Here is a 21,152-nt window from a genome sequence, read left to right as displayed (position 1 = left end):
GTTTGTTGAGTGGGACAGACATACTGAGTAGGATGTTCTCCAAGGGAACTGCATCATGATTTTTCAGAGAATACAGCATACAGTTCACCCTCCTATCTCTAGCTGCACTGGAATGCAGTGACTCTAGCAAACAGATTCCCATATTGATAAAAAGCAAAAACAGACCTACCAGCAATGTCATTTTCAAGCAGGTTCAAATATATATTTACTGTATGTTTATTAAATATTTAAATACTGTCACCTGAGCAAAGAATACAATTATTTGTCTGGCTTATGACTGTACCTAACACAAGTATATCAGGAAGGTCGCAGTGAGGTTAATTTATTTTCACTTTATTTTTTTTCCATTCCACCTGTGGATTCGTGACGTCACCAAGCATTTATAAAGAGAAATCCACACGTACAAGGATCCAACATTGCTAATATATATCACAGGCCTCACATACACATTTCTCAATTTCAAGATTCCACCACTTTCAACCAATCCTCTTTGAAGTGTAGGAAAGAGCCCAATGCTAACATCTTTCATGCAAAAAGCATTGTACATGCTCAAAGCAATAGGAATTTTTGGTATGGGCAAGAAATGAATACAAACCACAAAGCTCACTTCTTTTTTCGTTTGTTGGTTTGTTTTCAAATGCATTCGGTGCTGGAAAGAGATCTGGCTTGGCTGCCTCAGGGACGGGAGTCTCTTATTATTCTGACCACTAATCCCAGGTACAGTGTCAACCTACACTGATTCCTACTTCTACCCACTTTGTCCAAATCCATACGGATGCAACTCCTTTGGTGGACTGGACTTACCGTTTAGTGCATTGGCTGGGAGTGCTTAGATGTGCATCCCTTAATCGATAAATTCCAAAGCAAAGCATATTGTACGTTTTCAGTGCTTTACAAAATAGATCTCCGTAACAACCTCCATCCTAGGGTTGAAAAAAAAAAAAAAAAAGGAGGTAAAGAGAAACAAGAGAACAGCACTTTTTTGCTCTTTTCTCGTTCAAAACCATGACAGTGCAGTGGATTTTCAGTAGGATCTTCTACAAAACCGACAATGTATAGACAGCCTGTTTTTAATATGAATTTCGTTACCCAAGACAATGAATAAACTACACATTTCATTTCACATAAAAACAAATATATAAAATGATCATTATTTTTGACAGCCTTGGTCCGTGAAAAGTTACCATAGTAGTAAGAGTGAATTACTTGCTTTCGGATGGAAATGCAATTTGGATATCAAACGAGGCATAATTCTACACATTATATTCTCTGTTGTCCTACTATTATTCATAGTTTTGACTCTTTTTGGCAGTAGCTGTACTGTCATCTTGACAAATAAAATCGCCGACAAAGACAACTGAAATAAGGGATCTGAGGAGTTAAAAGGATACTAAAACCTCTCCCACTTTAAAAAAATGCTGATATGTATGCCATATTTCATAAATGATATCAAATAATTGCTTTGACTAGCAAAACACATTAGTTTTTAACTAATTACTTTTTAGCTTTTCTCTTAGGATAGTGGAGTGAGAATGTCGGAAAATTAGGCTTTCAGTATAGTTCATCCATAGCAGAAACCAAACCTTGCAGCTTGGTTCCCAGGCTAATACGTATATTTTAACTGAGAACTGAAAGCTCCGTGCAAAAACTAAATAAACTTATCAAAACCTGATGAGGGTGTACATATTGCTCATGTTTACAGCGCATTATGATTAGGAGGGTTCTTTCCTCCAAATTGGCTCATCCATCTCTTTAGATGACATCTAGGAACAGCCAAGCTTTTCTTTTTTTGACTCTGCTTGAAATACTCAGGAAAGTACACTAGCAGGTAATGTAGCTTCTTAAAAAGCGTAAGAGAAAACCTGACAGCTGCGTAGTAAAGTTTCAAACCATCCAAAACATTTGAACCGAATAATCAGAATGATGCACCAATTAGAATAGATTTTTGATTCGGTCTCAGACACAACACATAGACCACGGGACCGGCTTTGGTCCTACCTCTCTGTTGTGATCTTACCCCTAGGTCTGCAAATGGCCCGTCATACAAAGCCAACTGAGCAACTCGACACCTGTCCCTGTTTGCAAGTGTCTGTGGTGTGCTGTAACCTCCTCTCAATGCATTTTCCTCGGCAATCAGTGCTTCCAGCTCCGGTGTGGCTCCTCCTGTTACCAATGTCCGTATCAGTGTGAGGATATTGTCATTGAAGTATGTCTGCCGAGATAAAAGAAAGCTCTTTAGGCAAATACCATTAAAGTCACAACCGAAGACATCCAAATTACAACTTTTCTGGGTTTCTGCTGTTTAAAGTTCTCGGCTGTCTCTTCAAATAATTTTATATAGAAAGTGAAAAGACAGCAGCCTCCAATTACTCTATTTGCTTCTATCCCATTAGGCTCCTATACTAGATCCTTCCTTTTAAACACCAATTCAGGCTGATTTTTGTTAAAGTACAAAAATTTGAATGATTTATGTTTCCTATAATTGGTGTTAGTAGTGATGCGATGACTGCTTTCCTTCTCATTGCCTTCATGTCTAATAATGGGCTTTAGGACATGTAATTGTAAAATTCAGACCACATTTACAGCTTACGCAGGCTAGATTGCCTCTTTCCTCTTGTCACCAATTCGTTGGGGAGCTGCCTTTGTGCTGCAAATGTCATTACTTATTACTGCGGCTGGACTCTAGCAGTCTAACCGAGGTATTGTACTAAACATCTTATTACGAGACTTGACAGTGTTCAGACATAAGCGTGTATCAATTAAACATCTCGAGTTCATTCCAGATAAATGTATGATGAGTTTGGGATCCTGGTCGTCCTTTTAAAAAACTCTAGGGTATAGGGTAAGAGTGGTTTATTAGGAAAGATTTACTCCACACTGACATTTTGCCAGCATCTGTACCATTGCTGGTCTGTCAGGCAAACAATGGGCATTTTAAATATTAATTTAATGCCAGATGAATGACTTTCAAGTTCACTTGAAAGTATACTGGTATAGTTCAGAGAGACGCAGTTAGGTATCTGCAGTGTTACATACTGGGAAAAAAAATAATGATCAACAGAAAAAGGAGACACCGTCGCTTACGCCGACACCAATGTGTGGGTTTTCAGAAGCTTTGTGAGTGTGGAGAACGTGTGAGAAGAAAATGAGCTAGCTGTAGAGTACACGGGATTCACATTACTACACTTATGACTTTTATTGAACTTAGAACTTGGAACAAATCCACTCCGACCACGTGAAAAAGGATACTGCACTCTCAAAGAGCACTTGTTATCCAAATACCTCGATAACCTTTTCCAACGACATTCATTGCTCTATCCATATAGTGCAATTTTCTTTAATACATGGGTAAACTGAGGTACAGACTGAAATGTTTTATCCTGAGATAAAAATGCAGACCAGACTCCCTATCCATGTTACTTTGATAGTCTTTCTTTGCATAATGAAACTTCAGTGTCATTGTTTCCTTGGTATGACAGATAAAACAGGCGAACATGAATTCTACACGGCAATGGTTTTCACCGTTACACTGAAGTTTCAAAACTTCAGGCACCTCTGCTTATTTCCATAGCCATATATGCCATTCCCCTCTCGACAACATTAGAATGAGAGGAAAATACTGTTACTGTTATGCAAGTCCTAAAGCAAATCTTTGCATCCCATTAGCTCCAAATGTTTAAATTACCCTGGATAAGGCAGTACGTATTTTCAAATACGAAGTGTACTGTGAAGAGTAGTGTGACATTACCTGGGGTTCAGGAGGAATCGGTCTAGAACAACAGCTATTCTCTAAACAGCTCTTACATATGTGGATGGGCTGTGTAACCATTCAAGTGTAATTCAAACCTTTCTAAACATATGGAAAAATCATTGTGACCCCTTGTGAGACTGTAAGTCTGGAGTGATTATATGACGTTTAATAGGTGAGAGACCAGACAACCTGGTGTGACTGTTTATTCTTCAATTAATTACTTGTTCCTCAATGTCACTGAGGTGGGATTCACAGGTGCCCTTTTTGGCAACACTTCCCACTCCACATTATACTGGGGCTGTATTACTCAGTTTATTATAGATCTCATATTAAACTTGTAAATGAAAGCAGTGGTACAACAACTTATCAGGTCAGGCACCAGTCACAAACTTACTGGCACCAATAAAATAAACTAAAACAACATAAAATAAAATTGAACACCCCCCCCCTCCCCACCGCCGCAACCCACTTAGGACAAAAATAGGCCCAGTTCTGACTTATGTCAGAATATGCCAACCAGGAGTAACTCTGGGAGCCATACACTACTATGAAACTGATGCAAATGAGAAACGAATCAGGTCTATTGTCAATGCAACTGAATGCTGTCACCCGAGAAGGGCCTCCCACTGCTAGAAAAATGTTGAGGCAAAGCTACGACACTTATTAGCAAAGGAGACACCATTTCTCTTGGAACAATGGCTTCCTTTGGGTTTCTCGCCTGACTGATGTGGATGCCACCATTTAATCAGATGGATGAGTGCAGCCAAATGATGGTTTTGTTTGTTTGCCATCAATGAGTGAAAAGATTACAGCTTTCAGGATGGACTGTGTTGGCGTTGCAACTGACCGGAAAATGCCCAGACGTTACCAAGAAAGGATGGGTGAGGAGGAAGTGGTCTCTTGGCATCTTTTGCTAAATAGGGTTGCTTCCTCCTGTACTAATATTTACTGCTCCTCAGGAAAAACCCATCCACCCCTGCTTTCAATTGTGACAACAATCAGACTCCTTTCACTGCCTCTTGCCAGTTTGGAGCTGGAGAACACTGAAAAGCTGAACTAGCTGATATCCATTTCCTTTGGAATAATAATACACTGAAATTAATTTGAGAGTGATCTTGTACTTGCTCTGTGGGAGGGTACATGGCCTGGATATGCCAGTACTTGTAAGGAAGCAATCCACAGAATGACTTTGGAAAGGTGCTGCTGTGCTTAAAGTAACACGGCACTCTCCAGTAATGGCAGTGATTTCCTTTTCTTGGCTGTAAAATCAGAGCTGAAGACAGACTTGTTTGCGGCTGCCATTATCTGTACCCCACAATGAACATCTGTATAGTGTCATTATAATCAGCGTCTGCAATGCGAATATGACATAGGTACCAGCTTGATAAAATAAAAAATGAAATGCATGATAGACACTAGAACTGGGTAAACAGCAAGCAAATCCTGGCATAGATATCTGAGGTAGCACTGCCACCTAGCCTATGTGTCCGAATTGTTGTGTGGCTCTTTCTGATGTTTCGGGGACACTTTCCTGTTTGTTCAATCATTTTTTAAAGTATAATTACTAGAGCGCTTATGTTTTGCAGTTAATGCTGTCAAGCCTCTTAAACTAATTGGTCTTTTACAGAAAATTTAACTGAAAATTAGCACATCTTTTAATAACATTGCTTTAACTTTAATAGCACTTTTCATTTATAATTACTCTAAAATTGTCATTTTCCAAGTCATATCACCATTTTTTTAAATGTTTGCTAGGGTGTTTTTTAATATGGATTTCTTCTAGGAAGGCCCCTCCTCTACTGCGTGCTGTTTTTTACCATCTCTTTCATGCAATTGTTTTAACTCCCTTTTATTTTGCAGTTGGAGGAATTCTGATGAATGGATAACGTATATCCAAACATGGGGAACGACTGAGCTAACACCAGTAACTTACTAAACAGTTACTAAACAGTTACTAAACAGTTCTTTAGGACAGAATAAAGAGCAGAAAAAAACAAAAGGGTTTTATGGTGTTTGACAGTGTACTGCTTCTCAAAATAGTGTCCGAGATATAAAGAAGTTTGAAGCACTTTGTGGTAAATGATGCTGTTTGCTAATCACCTGAACAGACTCGCGCAAAAAGAGTCTTGTGTTTCACAATACCCATATAATAGATTACACCAGTTTATTTTCTTCCTACATAAGACTGTAGGAACTCTGAAGAGGGAAGAACTATTGAATACAGGATGTACTGAAAAGTTGCTTTTACCTGTTTCCCTTTCTTCCACTCTGCTGCTTTTGCTTATATGGAGAAATAGGATTTTGTGTTATAAAAGAAAAGCCTAGACCTGAAGATCTAGCACAAGGACATACATTCTAGGATATCAGCTGTTAAATTTTACTGTCTGGTTCTGGAGATCGGAAGGGAGAAACAGAGATGCTATCTGGTCTAATGCCCGCGTGTATGACAGGAATGCCAACCTGCCAGAGCTTCTCTGGTTTTCCTAGGTTAGGCACCAAAGGGAGACACAGGCAAGCTTTGGCTCTCAGGCCAGATTTGCAAGCCTTTGAAAGTACTGCGTGTTGATAAAACTGGTTTGCTCACATGCACTGGATTTTCTGAAATAACTGTCGCAACATCACCCAGAAAAGGACAAAGTCCTTCTCAGAAAACCAAACACCTTGCTTCTCTTATGTCATGTAAGTTTTGTTTAGATGAAAACAATCTCTTTACAACAACTTCCACATTGTCTAAAAGATGCTTCTAATCCCCTGGTTATCACTTTGGTGAAGAAAATGTACTTTGCTTTCCAGGACTGGCCCCACCTTGAGTCTGACTACAAATATTCCTTCCCTGTTTTTGCATATGTTATGACAAAACCAATATTACTATATCGCTCAAGTCTCTGATGTCTGCAGATGTCTCTTCACAGACATAACAATGACTAGCTGGTGTGCTTTAACAATAGCCACTGCTACACTTGAAACTTGAACCACACATGTGGTCTTCTTCACACAGAGTACAATCAGGCACTTCAGCTAAAGCCTGGAGCGATGACTGTTACCAAGTCATCAGAAGGCAGTGCAGTTTCTGAGCTCATTACTCTCTTCTGAGCAATGATCTTCAAACTGCCACAGTGTGAATCAGAGGCTTTGCGATACTCTGCCTTTGCTGCAGAGGACAAACTGTAGATAGCCTGTAAGCGGCCTTTTGAGAAGTACGCTTAATTACGCATTTTACCTTTGATCTAGGAAAATATCAGACAATTTCAAATTTCAAATGTCTAATACTATCAAGTACAGGAATAACAATAACACAAAAGTAATGACTTCGAGCATTCAGAGTTGATTCAGTAAGTGACCACAGGTTTTCTGGGATTTGCGAGTAGGGTTTAAATCACTATTCCTATATTAATAAAGTTACATATACTACAATACTTTTTCAACACTGATTAATACTGTTGAATTGGTATTCCATAACTGAATACTTTAAACAACACATTATACTTGGCAATGTGATTTGAGGATACAACTCTGCATAGACACTTCATAGAAAAGGATTACTGTGCAATACATATTTTGTCCCTCTTTTTCTACATATAAGCTTCCTTCAAGTTTCAAATCGCCTGGATGTTGGAAAGACTACTGTATGAATGGGTAGTATGCCACTGTCTACTCTTATTCTATTTTCTACTCTTTCTGACACCTGTTTTTCTGCAAAACTCCACTTCTGTAAGAAGCGATTCATTCTTATTGAAGCAGTTCACGCAGTGTGCATTTGTATTTTAGCACACATGAGGAAGTGCCATTCCTGAGATATCGACAGAGATCATAAATTGGAACTTTGCTATAAAAATTAGGAAACAATAAAACTCAGTCACTAAGTGGACTGAGTAGTGAACTATTTTCTTGTCCCAAAATGAATTGGGAAAGGCCTGCAGAATGTGATTAATTTTCTTCTGACAGAATTCCACCTAGTTGCATTGCAGACTGCAACTAATAGGATGAATGTACAACTGCACATCTCACAGTTTATAGGATTTGGGGTTTGGTGTGCCATTACTGGGTTGAAGTTAGGCACACTATATAGATGATGGACCCCAAAACTGAGCGCACTCTAGAAAACCAGGGATAATACAGTGCAGGTAAATTAGTTTGCGTGAGAAATGCTCCTTTCCTTGGAGAACTGTTGAAAGAAGCATACATCCTTCCCATGAGAATAAGGACAGTAAAGGGAAACCATCTCACATATCTTACACTTTCTGGAGGGTTAGGAAGATTTTTACATTTCCAACTCTTTACTAGGCCTTTGAGGAACGAAAGAGAAAATAACACTGCCACAAATCAGCAATGTGGTGAAACAAAAGATGGAACAGTGACCAATTCTAAGTGGCTGATCCTTAACTTGTCTTCTTGATATTTTTTCTTTCTTGGTTGGAATTTTCAATTCCTGTTATCACGCTTCTCTGGCTTCACGCTACATATAACATGACCACTTAGCTGTGCCATTGTATGGAAAAGGTCTCTGTTGAAGAAAGGAATTACAGAAATGGAGGGACGTGTTGTCAAAATCTAAACGTGAATGAAAGATGGCAATAACTAAAAATCTTGTGAGGATCATGTGATGAGTTCCAGGTAGAAATTTCTACAGAGTATTGTTCTATACGTTCCTTACTGACTCTCTATTATCTACATTATGTGTGTTTGCACAAGAAAGCAATGGTGTACACAACATTTTGCTGTCTTTTTGTGGAAATGTCAGCAGTGATCAGAAAAATTAACCCAGCTTCTTCCAGGACTCTGGAAATGGCCTGCAGAGAGATTCATTCGGGGACATTGCTTCGAATAATGTGAGTAGGTGAACAGTTCTCAGTATAAAAGTTGGAACTTTCCTGTTAAATTACTGCCATTTACAATGTGAAAATGCTAAATATTTTATTCCTAGAGATTTTAATTAGAGAAGGTATAGCGTTTAGGTGTGTTTGCTTAGGCTTTCTGAATTTGTCAAGTCTGCAAAACATAGCCAATAACTTTTTAACAAGGTATTTTCTGAGCTTATTGCAAATTCCTAGGCTGCTTTAGAATAAAATGTTGTCACTGTTGACTGATACTACTCGGCTGTGGATGGATCATAGGAGGAATATAGCAGAGAATAAAAATTTGAAATATAGGTACATAAATATGAAATGTGAATAAAATATCAAATAATAAAGATCAATGTGATTTTTCCTTACAGGCAGAAAGCTTCATTCTGATTTTAGGTGAAGGTCAGTCTTGGCTCCTTAAAAGAAACCCGTTTGCTCTTTTCCAATATCATGTGGGTTTTACAACAGTTGATTTCCAGCACCATGGAACTATATTCCAGGGGGAGCTCTGAAAGCTTACGCTCGAATTTTCAAAAGGCTACACCCTTGCTATGTTTAGCAGAGCTTAGGGTTCCTCTGAAAGAAGTGCAGCCTGCATGGAGCAAAACTGTTCTGAAAACGTAGCCAATATGAAGCAGGGGAGGGTGAACAGGAGCATGACTGAGACGTTTGATTTGAAACTGTACTATGGCTACAAAACAAAACCCTACTGTAGACATAACCAAAGGCCACCATCTGTAGTTGGTGGCATGAATTTATAGTTGGATTCACCAGGCTGCTCGTGAAAAAAGAGTATGACCTCTCTTCACATAAATACAGTTCACTTGATGTGTACATTAGCTTTCATATGGTTCTATCAGTGCTCCTCAGCACTCACAGAATTGTTCCCAATTACAAGCTTAAAACACGGTTGACGCTGTCGGACATGAACAGTGAGCACAGAGACTAACACTGAATTTGGGTCTGGGTTTCAGAAGGGAGATACAATATTGTTTGGACACTATGAGCCTTCAGGCTGGACATGAGACTCTGCTTTTAAAAATCGTGGATTCGTGGTGGTCCTGGATATCTCAGCTGCTTAAGGGTCTCTGGATCCAACTGAAAAAAACCCTTGCTTATGCTCCGGAATTCTCTTGACATCTAGGAAAAAAGTATCTTTTCCTAACTACCTGCGGAACAGGGATTGCACTTTCATACTCTTTCACAATAAGTCTGATGGAGGAGAATGAAAAAAGGTTTGGTTTGCTTACTGCGCTCATGAGAGAGTCCAGCACACTGACAGCAAATGCGGTTCCACATGCAAAGGGCTGCGTGAGATACAGTTCTGTGTCTGGATCGTCGTCATCATCTTGGTCCAAGAACTGAACGTTTGAATCATTTACTGAAAACGATAATAATAATAAAATCATAAGGTGCTTCTGCATCTCCAGCATGTGACCTCACATTTTACACAGTCAGAAAGAAAAAGAAACGGCATATGTCTGGAAACACAGACTTGTGTCTTTGACATCACTGAAATTAAAATCAGGATGGATGTGAAAATGTGCATTTAAAAATCTTTGGGTCAGAATCCTGCTCATAAGAGGTGACTCTCTTGCTCTTCATAGGTGACTCCCTTAGCCGTAAAAGTAGTTTCTTGGCACCGCCTGCCTGCACTCCACATGAGATCCACAGGGCTCTTTTATATATTGAAACAATCTTGGTGTTGGTCGGGTACAGTGGCTAGGGTTGTATGCATGTGTAGTGGAATGTTATCAAAAGACAGCAAGTCTGAACCCCTTTGTAAAATCGAGGCTGCCCATAAAACTCTGATCTAGCCCACAGGCATCCGTTCGATGTGCTGCTGTGATTCTTGCTGGAGTGGTATTAATGCACTTACAGCTCAAAAGAGGATACATTGTCCCTTCAACGGGCATCTGTCTGAATGAATGAGCAATACTCCAGCTGTTCTCTTGCAGCATCGCCTTTCTCACGTATTTGTCTCCCTAACCTCGCTTCCACAACCTTTGTCTTAGCCAGTGTGAAAAAGGATCTATATCGGGCTGCTTTAAAGAAAAGCCCAAACAAAGTCACATTTGTCATTCAGTCTTTCTTTGGCATTTCATTGTCACAGTTAGGCTCTCTACTTCCACCTCATGCCACTAAAAATAGTTGTTTCCCTGAGATCAGTTTATTGAGTGATTCGTATTTCATTGCATATTTCATTTCCATATTAGTCCTCCTCTGGCATGAAAGCACTGATTGCTTAGTAGTGCTATTGCAATACAATTTACCTTAGTAAATGACAAACTGATTCAAATTCCCTTGCAAGGAAAGGAAATTACAAACTTTTTTTTGGCATTTGCTACTGCGCTCTTTGACTATGTCCCTATTCCTTGTGTGAGCCCATCTGCTGAGCCAACACAGGGAGCTTGGAAATCAACATGAGAGCTGCTGTTAACGTTATCAGATTCTGGCTCTGAACTCTTTAGTTTTAGCCATTCTGCCTGCTATTCTGATCTTCCTTCGTGTATAGTTTCATTTTCCACCCAATCCTTTTTCAACCTGTATATACTATTGCACTTGCCGTGCTTAGCTTACAGAACACAAATAATTACAGAGAAAACCTCGCTACATCTTTCAGAAAGAGGTGAGCATTGCTATACTCCTTCTAGAGCACTGCTGAGATAGTACTTGGCCATGATCATACACCAAGTCAGGACCAGAGCTGAGGTAGGATTTAAAAACCCTGCCTTCCCACTCCCAGATGTAACCATGTGAGCATGACACCTCAGCGTTTTAAATGGAGAAGTGTTCTGCTCTCTGAGTTGGAAGATTTTCACCCTAGCAAACACCGATACCTATGCTACTCCTTTCTTTGTACAATGGCTATCAATTTATCCTCTGGGATCTTGAACAAAATAGTATTTGAAAGCCTGACGTATCGTTTCAAAATGTACTTTTTGAAGAGCTTGTGCCCTAGTTTAATTTGCTAGCTGAGAGCAGGCGCTATTGACAGTAGCATTCTTTTTCCACTTACATCTGGCAGACTAACACCTGACTTTGACACGCACTTGCTAGCCGTGCGTGGTGTCAGTTTCCACAGTACTACAAATCTAATGTGAATCCTGCGAGTAGAGCTTCATCCTCGATATCTTTATCTGCCTGATGCAAGTTAGCTGCTATGATTGCTATGAAAGGTCTTCAGGCTACGTGAGTTAGGCTTGAATGTGTGGTGCTGCGCCATAGGAAATGCTAATCAAACACTGCTTGAAAAAGCTTCTGAGATCTCTCTTTACTGAGAGGGAACAACACAGAAGCTTGGATGCTTTTTTGCAGCTTCAAAATCCGAGCTTCTGAGAGATGGCCTGCTCCCCCAAATAAACAAATAGCTGGAGGGAAAGTGTGATACTGGGGTTTCTTTCCTGGTTTCTTTACTTCTTCTTTGACTTCCTGTGAGAACTGCTAGGGCATGTCCACCAAATTGACAATAGGCTGAAATAACAAACGGAGAAAAAGAAGGAGAGAAAAGGAGAGAAAACTTGGTGGGGGAGGGCCCGGGAAATGGGAATCCAGGTCAGAGAAAATGAATTGGTGAGAAGATGCTATGAAAACAGCCGGCAGGTCAGACGAGTGTGATCAAAGGTTTACTGATGCTGCATGAAAAAAAAATCATTAAGAAAGGCCAGAACGAGACAGTCAATTTCAACCAGAACCACAAATAAAACACATTCAAAGCAGTGCCATGAGGGTAGCCCCTCTGATACAGCCAGATAAATAAAGAAAAAGCTGATGACAGTAAGAACAACAACAGTGGAAAATAAGACAGTGATGTGAAGGAAAAAGGCACTTCTTACCCAGTTCAGTTATCATTAGAATGTGGGTTCCACTGTTTTTTTCCTGACTGATTGAAACCAAAGGCAGAAGTTTGCCAGGCTTAGCTAATAGGTAAAGTATTTAGGGGGGAAAGAAAGTACAGAAAGAGAATAAAGTAAGGGAAAAAGACAGGTAAGGCTCTAAAAAATAAAACTGAAAAAGAAAATAAAAGGACAAAGGACCACAAATCAAGTTTGTATTTGCCATGAAAAAAACAGACCAGCTTCTGCACTTCACATCACACCACTTGACAACATAAATACCCACAGCCAGAGTGGAAATCAGAGCCTGGTTACCTAGCATCATCATATTCTCAGGGGTAAAATTTCTCATACTGTTATACAGAGTTGGTTACACATGATTAAACAGTTCTGGACCATGAAGAAATAAACCAATGGCCTCTTACTATTGATTAAATGCACAGGAAATGTCTGCTCATACTTACAGTGCTTCTTTTTTTTTTTTTTTCTTTTCCTAACCTTATCCCAAAGAACCCTGTTTATTTGTTACACTATGTAAAAAGCATCTTGTCTGATAGTGTTTATTTAGGAAAATTGAGAAAACCCAAAGGAAAGAGAGAAATATAATTCAGTTTTACACATAAACTGAAACAACGGTTACTAATCTTTCTTTAGAGGGAGTAATTCACAATAGTTATCAGAGGAGAAAACATGGCAGTAGAAGATACAGTTTAGGTAATTTTCTTATGCAGTCGCGTAAGAAGGGAGGTGGGGAAACAGACAGGGAAGAGTACACGAACGGATAAATGTTAGCTTCTCTTACCTAGCTCTGTTATAATAGGGATGTTGGCGCCTGTTGTAATGGAAGGTTGACGTAACAGGCCATGGACCGGACTGTTGTCTGGAGATGACCTATCCATCCCAGGGGGTGTAAAGCCTGACAAATAAATAAAACAAAATAACATGAAGAAATTTTAGACAGGAGATTCTGTATGTAAAAAGTTTATTTAGGCTGTAGAAAGATATACGGACAGAAATTAAAAAAAAAAAAGAGACAATCAGCAGGGAATTTCCTAACCATTTTTTTTTTGGGAAAGGTACAGTAAAAACATCTGCCTTTCTTTTTTAAAAATTGACTTGATTTCACAAATTATTTCTTAAAAGCATAATCCTTCAGAAATATACAAGTCATTTAGAAAGTAGGTTATTTGGTAGCTAAATGTTGTGCTTGCCTAAGTAGGAATAAAAGCAATAAATATACAAAAGGACTTTGGCTTTATCTAGGCTTATTTTAGTGTTTCAAATAACCCTTAAACAGGTGTCTTTCCTTAAACCTCAATTACCACTATAAAGAGTACTGTTTGTACACAGTAGTACAACCACAAGAAACTTCCATTATCCTGTTGTAAGCTTCTATTAGTTAGTCTGATGTTTGATCAACATGCAGGATTTAGGATTTGTCATTTTCCAGGAGCAGTACAACGCAGACAAAGTTTTTTTTGCGTTTCAGACGTACCTTCCATACCCTGCATTTTTATGGGGAACCCCAGTTATAGGAATACTGTGATGAAAGGGCCCATTCTTACAGAAAAACAAACAAACAAAGAGTAAAGAAGGACAAAGATTTTCAAAGAATGTTTAACAGGGACACGTGAAAAGAAACTCGAACAAGACTTACATCTTTGAGGATGTATGGGAAACAAAGGTGGAAGAGGAAACGCATCAGCTGGCACTCAAAGAAAGAAAAGAGCTGGAGAGCAGCAAGGTTCACCTCTAACAAAGATTGTGTTTTCAGCCTGATTCTCTGCATGGTTGGAAATGAATCCCTTGACAATTAGCATTTTTGCTTTTATTTTCTTTTTCTTTTTTAACTAAAAGAATACCCAGGCAAAGCTTTTTGGAGTTTGATTGTCGGTGGTGGAAGACAGGTAGTTATACAAAACCTCATGCAACAGCTAGCCTAGCATGCATTCCATCTCCCTTGTTTATTGCAGTTGTAGAAAGCATGGGAATGTTCATTTAACATCATCACTGCTGAAGTGATGGTGAAGCCAGCGTTTGACTTTAGGATTTCATTTAGGACCACTATCAAGGCGATATTTTTAAGGAAATATTTGTCATTTGGAACACGACTGACCCAAACTCCCTTCAAAATACCCATTTGTGAGAAAACTTTTTTTTTCCTAATTTGGGCCTGAGTTCTTTAACCTCACACTGGACATCCAGGACCAGATTTCTGACCGGCTCTCATTACTGATCTGAAATACTTTTGATTTCTTTATATGCCAATTCTGAATTAATCACAGCCAAATTCATTCCTGATGTAACTTTGTTATTTTCTTGCAGTGTGGAAACCATTTTCCTGAGTTTAACTCATTGGTGCATTCATCTGATATTAAATTCGGAATGAGATGACGTGATATTATCTACTTTACTTTCTTCAGCTATAGGACTAATTTATGAAGTAGGAAATCTGAACTACACTGTAGTTTTTAACATGTGGTACTGGTTCTATATGGTTGTTGCGAGGACTTTTTGGTTCTTTTCCAGTGATGATTACCTTTGCTGCCAAACTGTCCCAGAAATTTTGACCACTCAACCTGGACTTCTTGATGTAATGGGATTTTAATTCTTATGTGTCATTCATTTCACTTCTCCCTAGGTTTTTTCTATATCAAATGTAGAATAGATAACTAATAAAACTAGAATCATTGATAAGAGATACTTACTGAGCCCTCCAAAAGGTGGCAGTACGAATTTCCTTCTATCATGAAAAGCTATACACATTAGGATAAGGGAGTGAAAAGTCTGTAAAGGAGTTCCTTAAGAGAAAAGAGGTGAATGTGGTATCTTCAGCAGTCTTGCAAGATAAAAGCATTGCCACAGGCAAACCTAAGACAGCAAAGCACTTCTATATCATATTATCGGTGCACAGAAAATCATTTGACTGCAGATTTCTTAGAGACAATCAGAAATGTTGGCTACATGAACAGTTGGTCATTTAATACCAGTCATTGCACTGAAACTATTTCAGTGAGACCAGCATGGTAACAGTGGTTTGCATTTCCAACTGGTATTGTTTTGCAGACATTTCCTTGTGTCTGGCACCGGAACTGATAGCCATTTTGATTCTTGGATTCCATACTGCTGCATGACAGAGCCTAGGATTCCTCACACTCACAAACTGAGTCTAATGGAGATTTTCCAGGAGCCACTTCACAGGTCAGAGGTAACTGTGACACTCCCACAACAGCAGAACAAAATTAAAGTGGGGCCCCAAAGGAAGGGAATGCTATCTGAGGACAGGTAGATAATGTGAGACCTCCTTCTGCAGCAGGCTCCTATGTCTAAGTTTTGCGTTCTATTGCACTACAGGAAAAGCACAACAAGGCCTTTGTGACACTGTATTAAAAAAGTTCAAGTAGCTGTGGACTACTTGAACTGTTACAGTGGCAGGACTGACCAGGTTGTCTGGAGAATTACAAGTCAAAAATGGCAACAGCAAGACTTTTGGCACTCATATGAGAGAAAGCTATTCTTGCTCCCAAGCAGCCTAGGGTTGTACTGCTGGGAGCATCCCTAGAGACCCTGCTTTTCTCCTTTTCCCAAGGGCTCTTCTCTCCCCATCTCTCTCTCCCTAAAACAGCTTTCAGTAAAGCAGGCTCTTCAGATGGAATAAGCACATAAGCATTTCCCCTATCAGCTAAAAGCAAATTGAGGAAAGTTGGCACACCTGCCCCTAAATGCGTAAACCTTTCTTGCCCTGCCACTGCTGCAATGTGCACACAGGCGCACACAACTGCGCGCACACACACATACACTCTCCATAGGTGGCTATTTGCAGACACCTCTCTCTAACCCTTCAAATATTTGTCTTCCTATGATGGTGTTAGAAGATTGAGGTAAAAGTGTCATTTCTGTTAGACACAGGCTGTCAGGAGCTCTATAATTGCACACTGCATACCCAGTGCATTCAGTCTGAAATGCAGGAAGCATGTTAAAGGGATTTTGTTTTCTCCTTGAGTGAAACACAGACTCACGCCTTAATATTTTTCATTCTATGGTCTGGGGAGATGTAAGAAATGTCTGCTATTTTATTTTAATTTCCCTGCCTGGTGAAGACACCTCTAAAAATCTGCTTTTGAATAATATAAAAATATTGGAATATTTTGAGAAAAAGAAGAATTGGAATTCTTGGAGATTTGTTGTGCCTATGCTTGGAGGCAAAAGGCATCATCGACCTTCAGGCCACACTCCTGCTCCCAGCTTAAAATGTAAATTCCATAGATAGCCTTTCTATTTTTTTTTTCCTTTAGCAGGAAAAAAAAAAAAGTGCAGGAAAACTAACCTGCTTTATCACAACTTTCATTTAAAGGCATGAAAAACTACAAGTGACAGCTGTGCAAATTCAGTGAATGTGACATTTTTGAATTTCTTCAACTTGACAAGTAAACACCTTAAATCGGTAATACTATATGCATAATACATGACCTGTATTTTGACATCCATCATCAAATGCTGACTTGAGAAAATACAGGTTTGTACATCAAGGAATAGCACCCATAAAGCAGGGAGAAATTCAGGTCACAGGGTATTAGGAAAACTCTATTTCATTACAGAAGCTGAAACAAGCTAAGGCATCAGATTTAAGATCCATTTTCAGCTGTGAAAAGATTCAATTCCTCTGCAGAGAGCATTCATTTAGAAATGACATGCTTTCCTCACAGCCTCTTTTCATTTTCCTTTTCATATTCCATTTTCTCCTTCAGTCCCCAAACCTTGTTCCACTAATGCTCATAAAAATGGTAAAACAGGGCTGATAGTTGTGATCTTCTTATAACCACAGTGTCTCCTTGCTCAACAAACAACCAAGGGGGTTGCAGCTACAATTGCTTAACAGCATCAACCTCTAGAGTAAAATTCATGTGGCCTCTTAAAGGTTGAGCACACTAAGGAAATACAATGGCAGCGAGGGGCTTCTGAGGAAGGACAGCTGGGGTCATGCCTCCACAGCTGGCAATAGTGCTAATAGCCATAACCTCCAAGGGAGGAAACGGCTTAGACTTCAGCAGGATGTAGCAAGTCCCTGTCTTTCTCTGAAAGAAGATGCTGCCAAACAGTGGATTAACTATATCACATCTCTGAGAAGAACACAGAACCCGGGCTCCTTACATGCTCAGTGTCAATGAGGACCAGCAGTCCCTGCTTCTTTCTCAGCAGCGGCCTTCCATGTTGGGAGGCTGGGACTTCTGTGCCCCAAATCCTTTACCTACACTGAAGCAGTCTGAGCCTCCTGCAGCCTCTGTGGAAAGCAGCTGGTTCCACACCTTGGTTCTGTGCAAAGAAATATTTCTCAACTCCCTCTGGGATGCTACTGCTAAAGTGGGTGGCCTAACCAAACAGTTGCATTAGAGACAACACCCTGTCTCTTTAAGACATTCTGTGTTTTGCGGAAGGAAAACCCCTGGAAAACCTCCTCTCAGTGAGGTAACCTCCTGTTTCCAAGAGTTGCTGTGGATACAAGTGCTGCCGTGCTTGGAGCTTGGCAGGGCCTGTCAGCCCTGACCCCTCCTTGTCTCCGTTAATTCCACCTTCAAACACATGAGCAGTACAGGGCTTCTGCGAGACCTGCGCCTGATGAACCAGGCCCTGGCACTCTCAGGGGAGCTATAATACTGGCTTAGCAGGAACATACAGGTACTCTGGGAGCCACAGTGGCACTGTGATTAAATTTGAAATTATGAAATGCTGGCATGGCTTAACAGTGACTTCTGCTGACTGAAAGCACTGACAATAATGTTTGCTCTGCTTATGCCTTGTTTGGAGCAACTGGCCCGATGGCCACATGATCTGCTGATTTTGCTGGCCGGAAACTGCTTTTCCTTTGTTTCTGTGCAGTTCACTTGACTGAGTAAAGTCCTGAGAACTGCAGGAAGACCTGCTCTATGTAGCAGTAGATATATCCTTTTACTTGGCTGATACACCAGTAAAGGCTTGCTGGGGTTTTGAGGTTGAGACAATTTTGGCTCTTGGATGGATGTACGCCATTTGTGTTCCACTGACTTCACTGACACCCAGATGGGCATATTCCCAAACCAAATTTTTATTTTAAATTCTAAAAAAAATCTTCCATTGAAGAGGGTCACAGAATATCCTTTACGGCCTCTTGCCCCTTCCTCCTTTGCTTCCCATCCCTTTCCAAACATGCATGTTTTCCTAAACTGGAACTCTGTGTAACCAGAATGCAGTTTACCAAACTGAAGACCCACCTGGCAGATCTAAAGGCTGTGATCCTGTCATTAAAGTGCCATTTAAATTGATAATGCATTTCAATTAATGCTATCCTAGGAAAAGGTGCCATGTGATTCATTGGGTACAGTAAGCACTACAGTCCACAAAAATATAATTTATAAAGCATACATGCTATGAACTAGCTCTGGCTCATCTGAAAATGATGAAGTGCCATTCATATTTTGAGTAGCACGCAGGTGGTGAACTACCAAACACATCCCTGCCAAGTTATTGCACAGGAATATAAGACAAGGATTTTCATTAGGCAGAGCCAGACAAAAAGAAATAATTCACTTACAAAAGGACCTCACAGCTATATCCCGTTGCTACCATTTGCTGACAATGTCCATTAATATTCCATTGCATTCAAAGTAATGATAGACTATACCTGTTAGTCTCCAAAGTACAGCCACTGGGGTACACCTGGAAAGTTCAGCAGCAGTCATGCAGATAAAGAGCTGCTGACATTCATGGGAATCTGTTACCACCATTCAATTTAGAAACAATTCTAGCATCAGTATCCCATGCGATCTCAGTCAGAGAGTTGTAGTTTGGCCTTAGACCCTGGATATCCTAAATTCTGATTTCAGTTCTGACTTTTGCTGTCATTTGTGCCTGAAGATATAAAAATCTCTTGGAGGTTATCTCTAAAGTTCTTGAAGAGACGAGGAAAGTGGGAGAGCAGATGTGACTGTATGCTCCCAGCTCTCTTAGAGACTGCAACATCTTCAGAGATGCTCTCTTACCTGCCTGGGCCCAAACACAGGCCACGCTACAGACAGTGGAGGGTGAAGAAGGATACCGGTTTCAATTGTAACAAGCCTCCAATGATCTGGGACTGGAACAACCCCTGAGGCACTGAAAGCTGAGAAACACCCTTATAGAGAAAAAGCTGTTCATCTTCCTCCCAGGAAAGTGCTCTTCTCTGATATCAGTTCTTTCCCGTACTGTTAAATTACAGAATGCTCATAGTGAAAATGTCCCAATCAAAGTTCTTAGGAAAGCACGGGGTAACACTGGTCTTTGTTCTCCCAGGGTGTGTAAGTGGTCCCACATAAAACTGTAAAGATTTTATAGGTTTACGGGTTCTAGCACTGCTCTTCTGAGGCAGAATTCAGCTGTAAAATCAAAGACTAGGAGAAGGCTTGATTTTCATCATTTTGAGGTCTAGGACTGAATGATACCACATTGTTTCTGTTTTCCGTTGTGAACAGAATAACATGTTAGAATTAGAGCTATATTTTAATCATAGCACAGAATCCTATATAACTTTGAGCCTTTCATTCACAGCCATACATGAGTCCTTTCCCAGTATGAGTCTCATTTTGAATTTCACTATGGAACACACACAAAAATTCAGATGAAGGCCTTCTGAGACTAATGCATTTTTACAAAAAATCTCACATGGTAATTACCCAGACCATAGCTCTGCCCAGTTTCATCACAAGCTTACACAACTCAAAATTACCAAAACAAATGGTCTTTACCACTGCTTTGCAAAGCATAGCCGTGATATTCTCTTGATATACTCTGTGCTTTTTCAAATTTTGTTCTGGAAGAATCAACAGAAATAAAGACGTATTTGTCAAGAGGAAGAAGAAAGAGTAACACTTGTTCTTTCAGGATTTTTGGATCAGCAACTATCCAGAACGCTTCACTTACTATGGAATGTCCTTAAATTCATAACATCATCAGAAAATATAATTCTGGCTTTTTTACCTACTTTACTTATAACTTAAATGTTCAAGGTGTACATTTTTTGAATTGTTCTTACTCTCCATTTGCCATTTGATAGGTTTCTATACCACATAATTCTACAGTATAAGGTTGGTAGCATCAAAGTACAGCACAGGTTTGCAGCTAGAAGATTTTGCTATATAACGAAGCCAAATCCTTCTCGGTTTACTCATTAATCACCTACACATATCTAGACCTCAGGCAAACATAAATAAATATGGTGAATAAAACGTATTAAATAAATTAAGCTATATTATCTAGTTCACAGAGACAGGTATTCAGTAAATGCAAAGAAAATGGAAAGCTTAACGTTAACAATTACATACAGGCATGTTAGTTGAAACTCTACATTATGTCATTATATCAAATAAAGTAAATTTTTCCTAGTCAAATAAGGAAGAGCAAAGCTGGATGTTACAGACAGAAATCAATAAAAATATTTTAATAAATAAAAATAACAATGCTGTCCACCGCATGATTGGCAACTGCTGAAACATAAATTAAACAGATTTCCCATTGCTGCTTATGGGAAAATTATGCAGATTAGAATGTGATTAGGTTTATATCATGAGACTCAATTTGGACTTTTAATCTATTAAGCTCCAATAAATGAGGCATCTGAATAGCTCCCCTGAGCTGTGACAGTAATAACCACAGCAGTCATTTTTTGCAGTATGTATTCCTGCAATTTCTTTAGCAGATGAGGTTAAGAAA

At 39.5% G+C, this 21,152-nt stretch overlaps 1 protein-coding gene across 29 annotated transcripts in view; it reads right to left on the bottom strand.

Annotated features, from left to right (window-relative positions):
• KCNMA1 (potassium calcium-activated channel subfamily M alpha 1) overlaps positions 1 to 21,152 on the bottom strand; it is a 475,240-nt gene that overhangs the window by 14,577 nt on the left and 439,511 nt on the right. For 20 of the 29 annotated variants that reach the window (XM_067000549.1, XM_067000564.1, XM_048060169.2 and 17 more), the window contains 4 exons: positions 13,234 to 13,347; positions 9,846 to 9,976; positions 2,018 to 2,212; positions 805 to 923 (listed from right to left, as the gene is read on the bottom strand). In XM_067000549.1, the coding sequence (XP_066856650.1) occupies positions 805 to 923; positions 2,018 to 2,212; positions 9,846 to 9,976; positions 13,234 to 13,347 (559 nt within the window). Of the gene's footprint in view, positions 1 to 804; positions 924 to 2,017; positions 2,213 to 9,845; positions 9,977 to 12,431; positions 12,516 to 13,233; positions 13,348 to 21,152 lie in introns of all 29 variants that reach the window. The other 9 variants (XM_067000548.1, XM_067000550.1, XM_048060181.2 and 6 more) reach the window with 1 other exon arrangement.

This window comes from Anser cygnoides, chromosome 7, assembly GCF_040182565.1.
Source record: "Anser cygnoides isolate HZ-2024a breed goose chromosome 7, Taihu_goose_T2T_genome, whole genome shotgun sequence".
Classification (NCBI taxonomy): domain Eukaryota; kingdom Metazoa; phylum Chordata; class Aves; order Anseriformes; family Anatidae; genus Anser; species Anser cygnoides.
The sequence above is the reverse complement of the archived record's forward strand: the minus strand, read 5'-3'. Positions and strand labels throughout refer to the sequence as shown.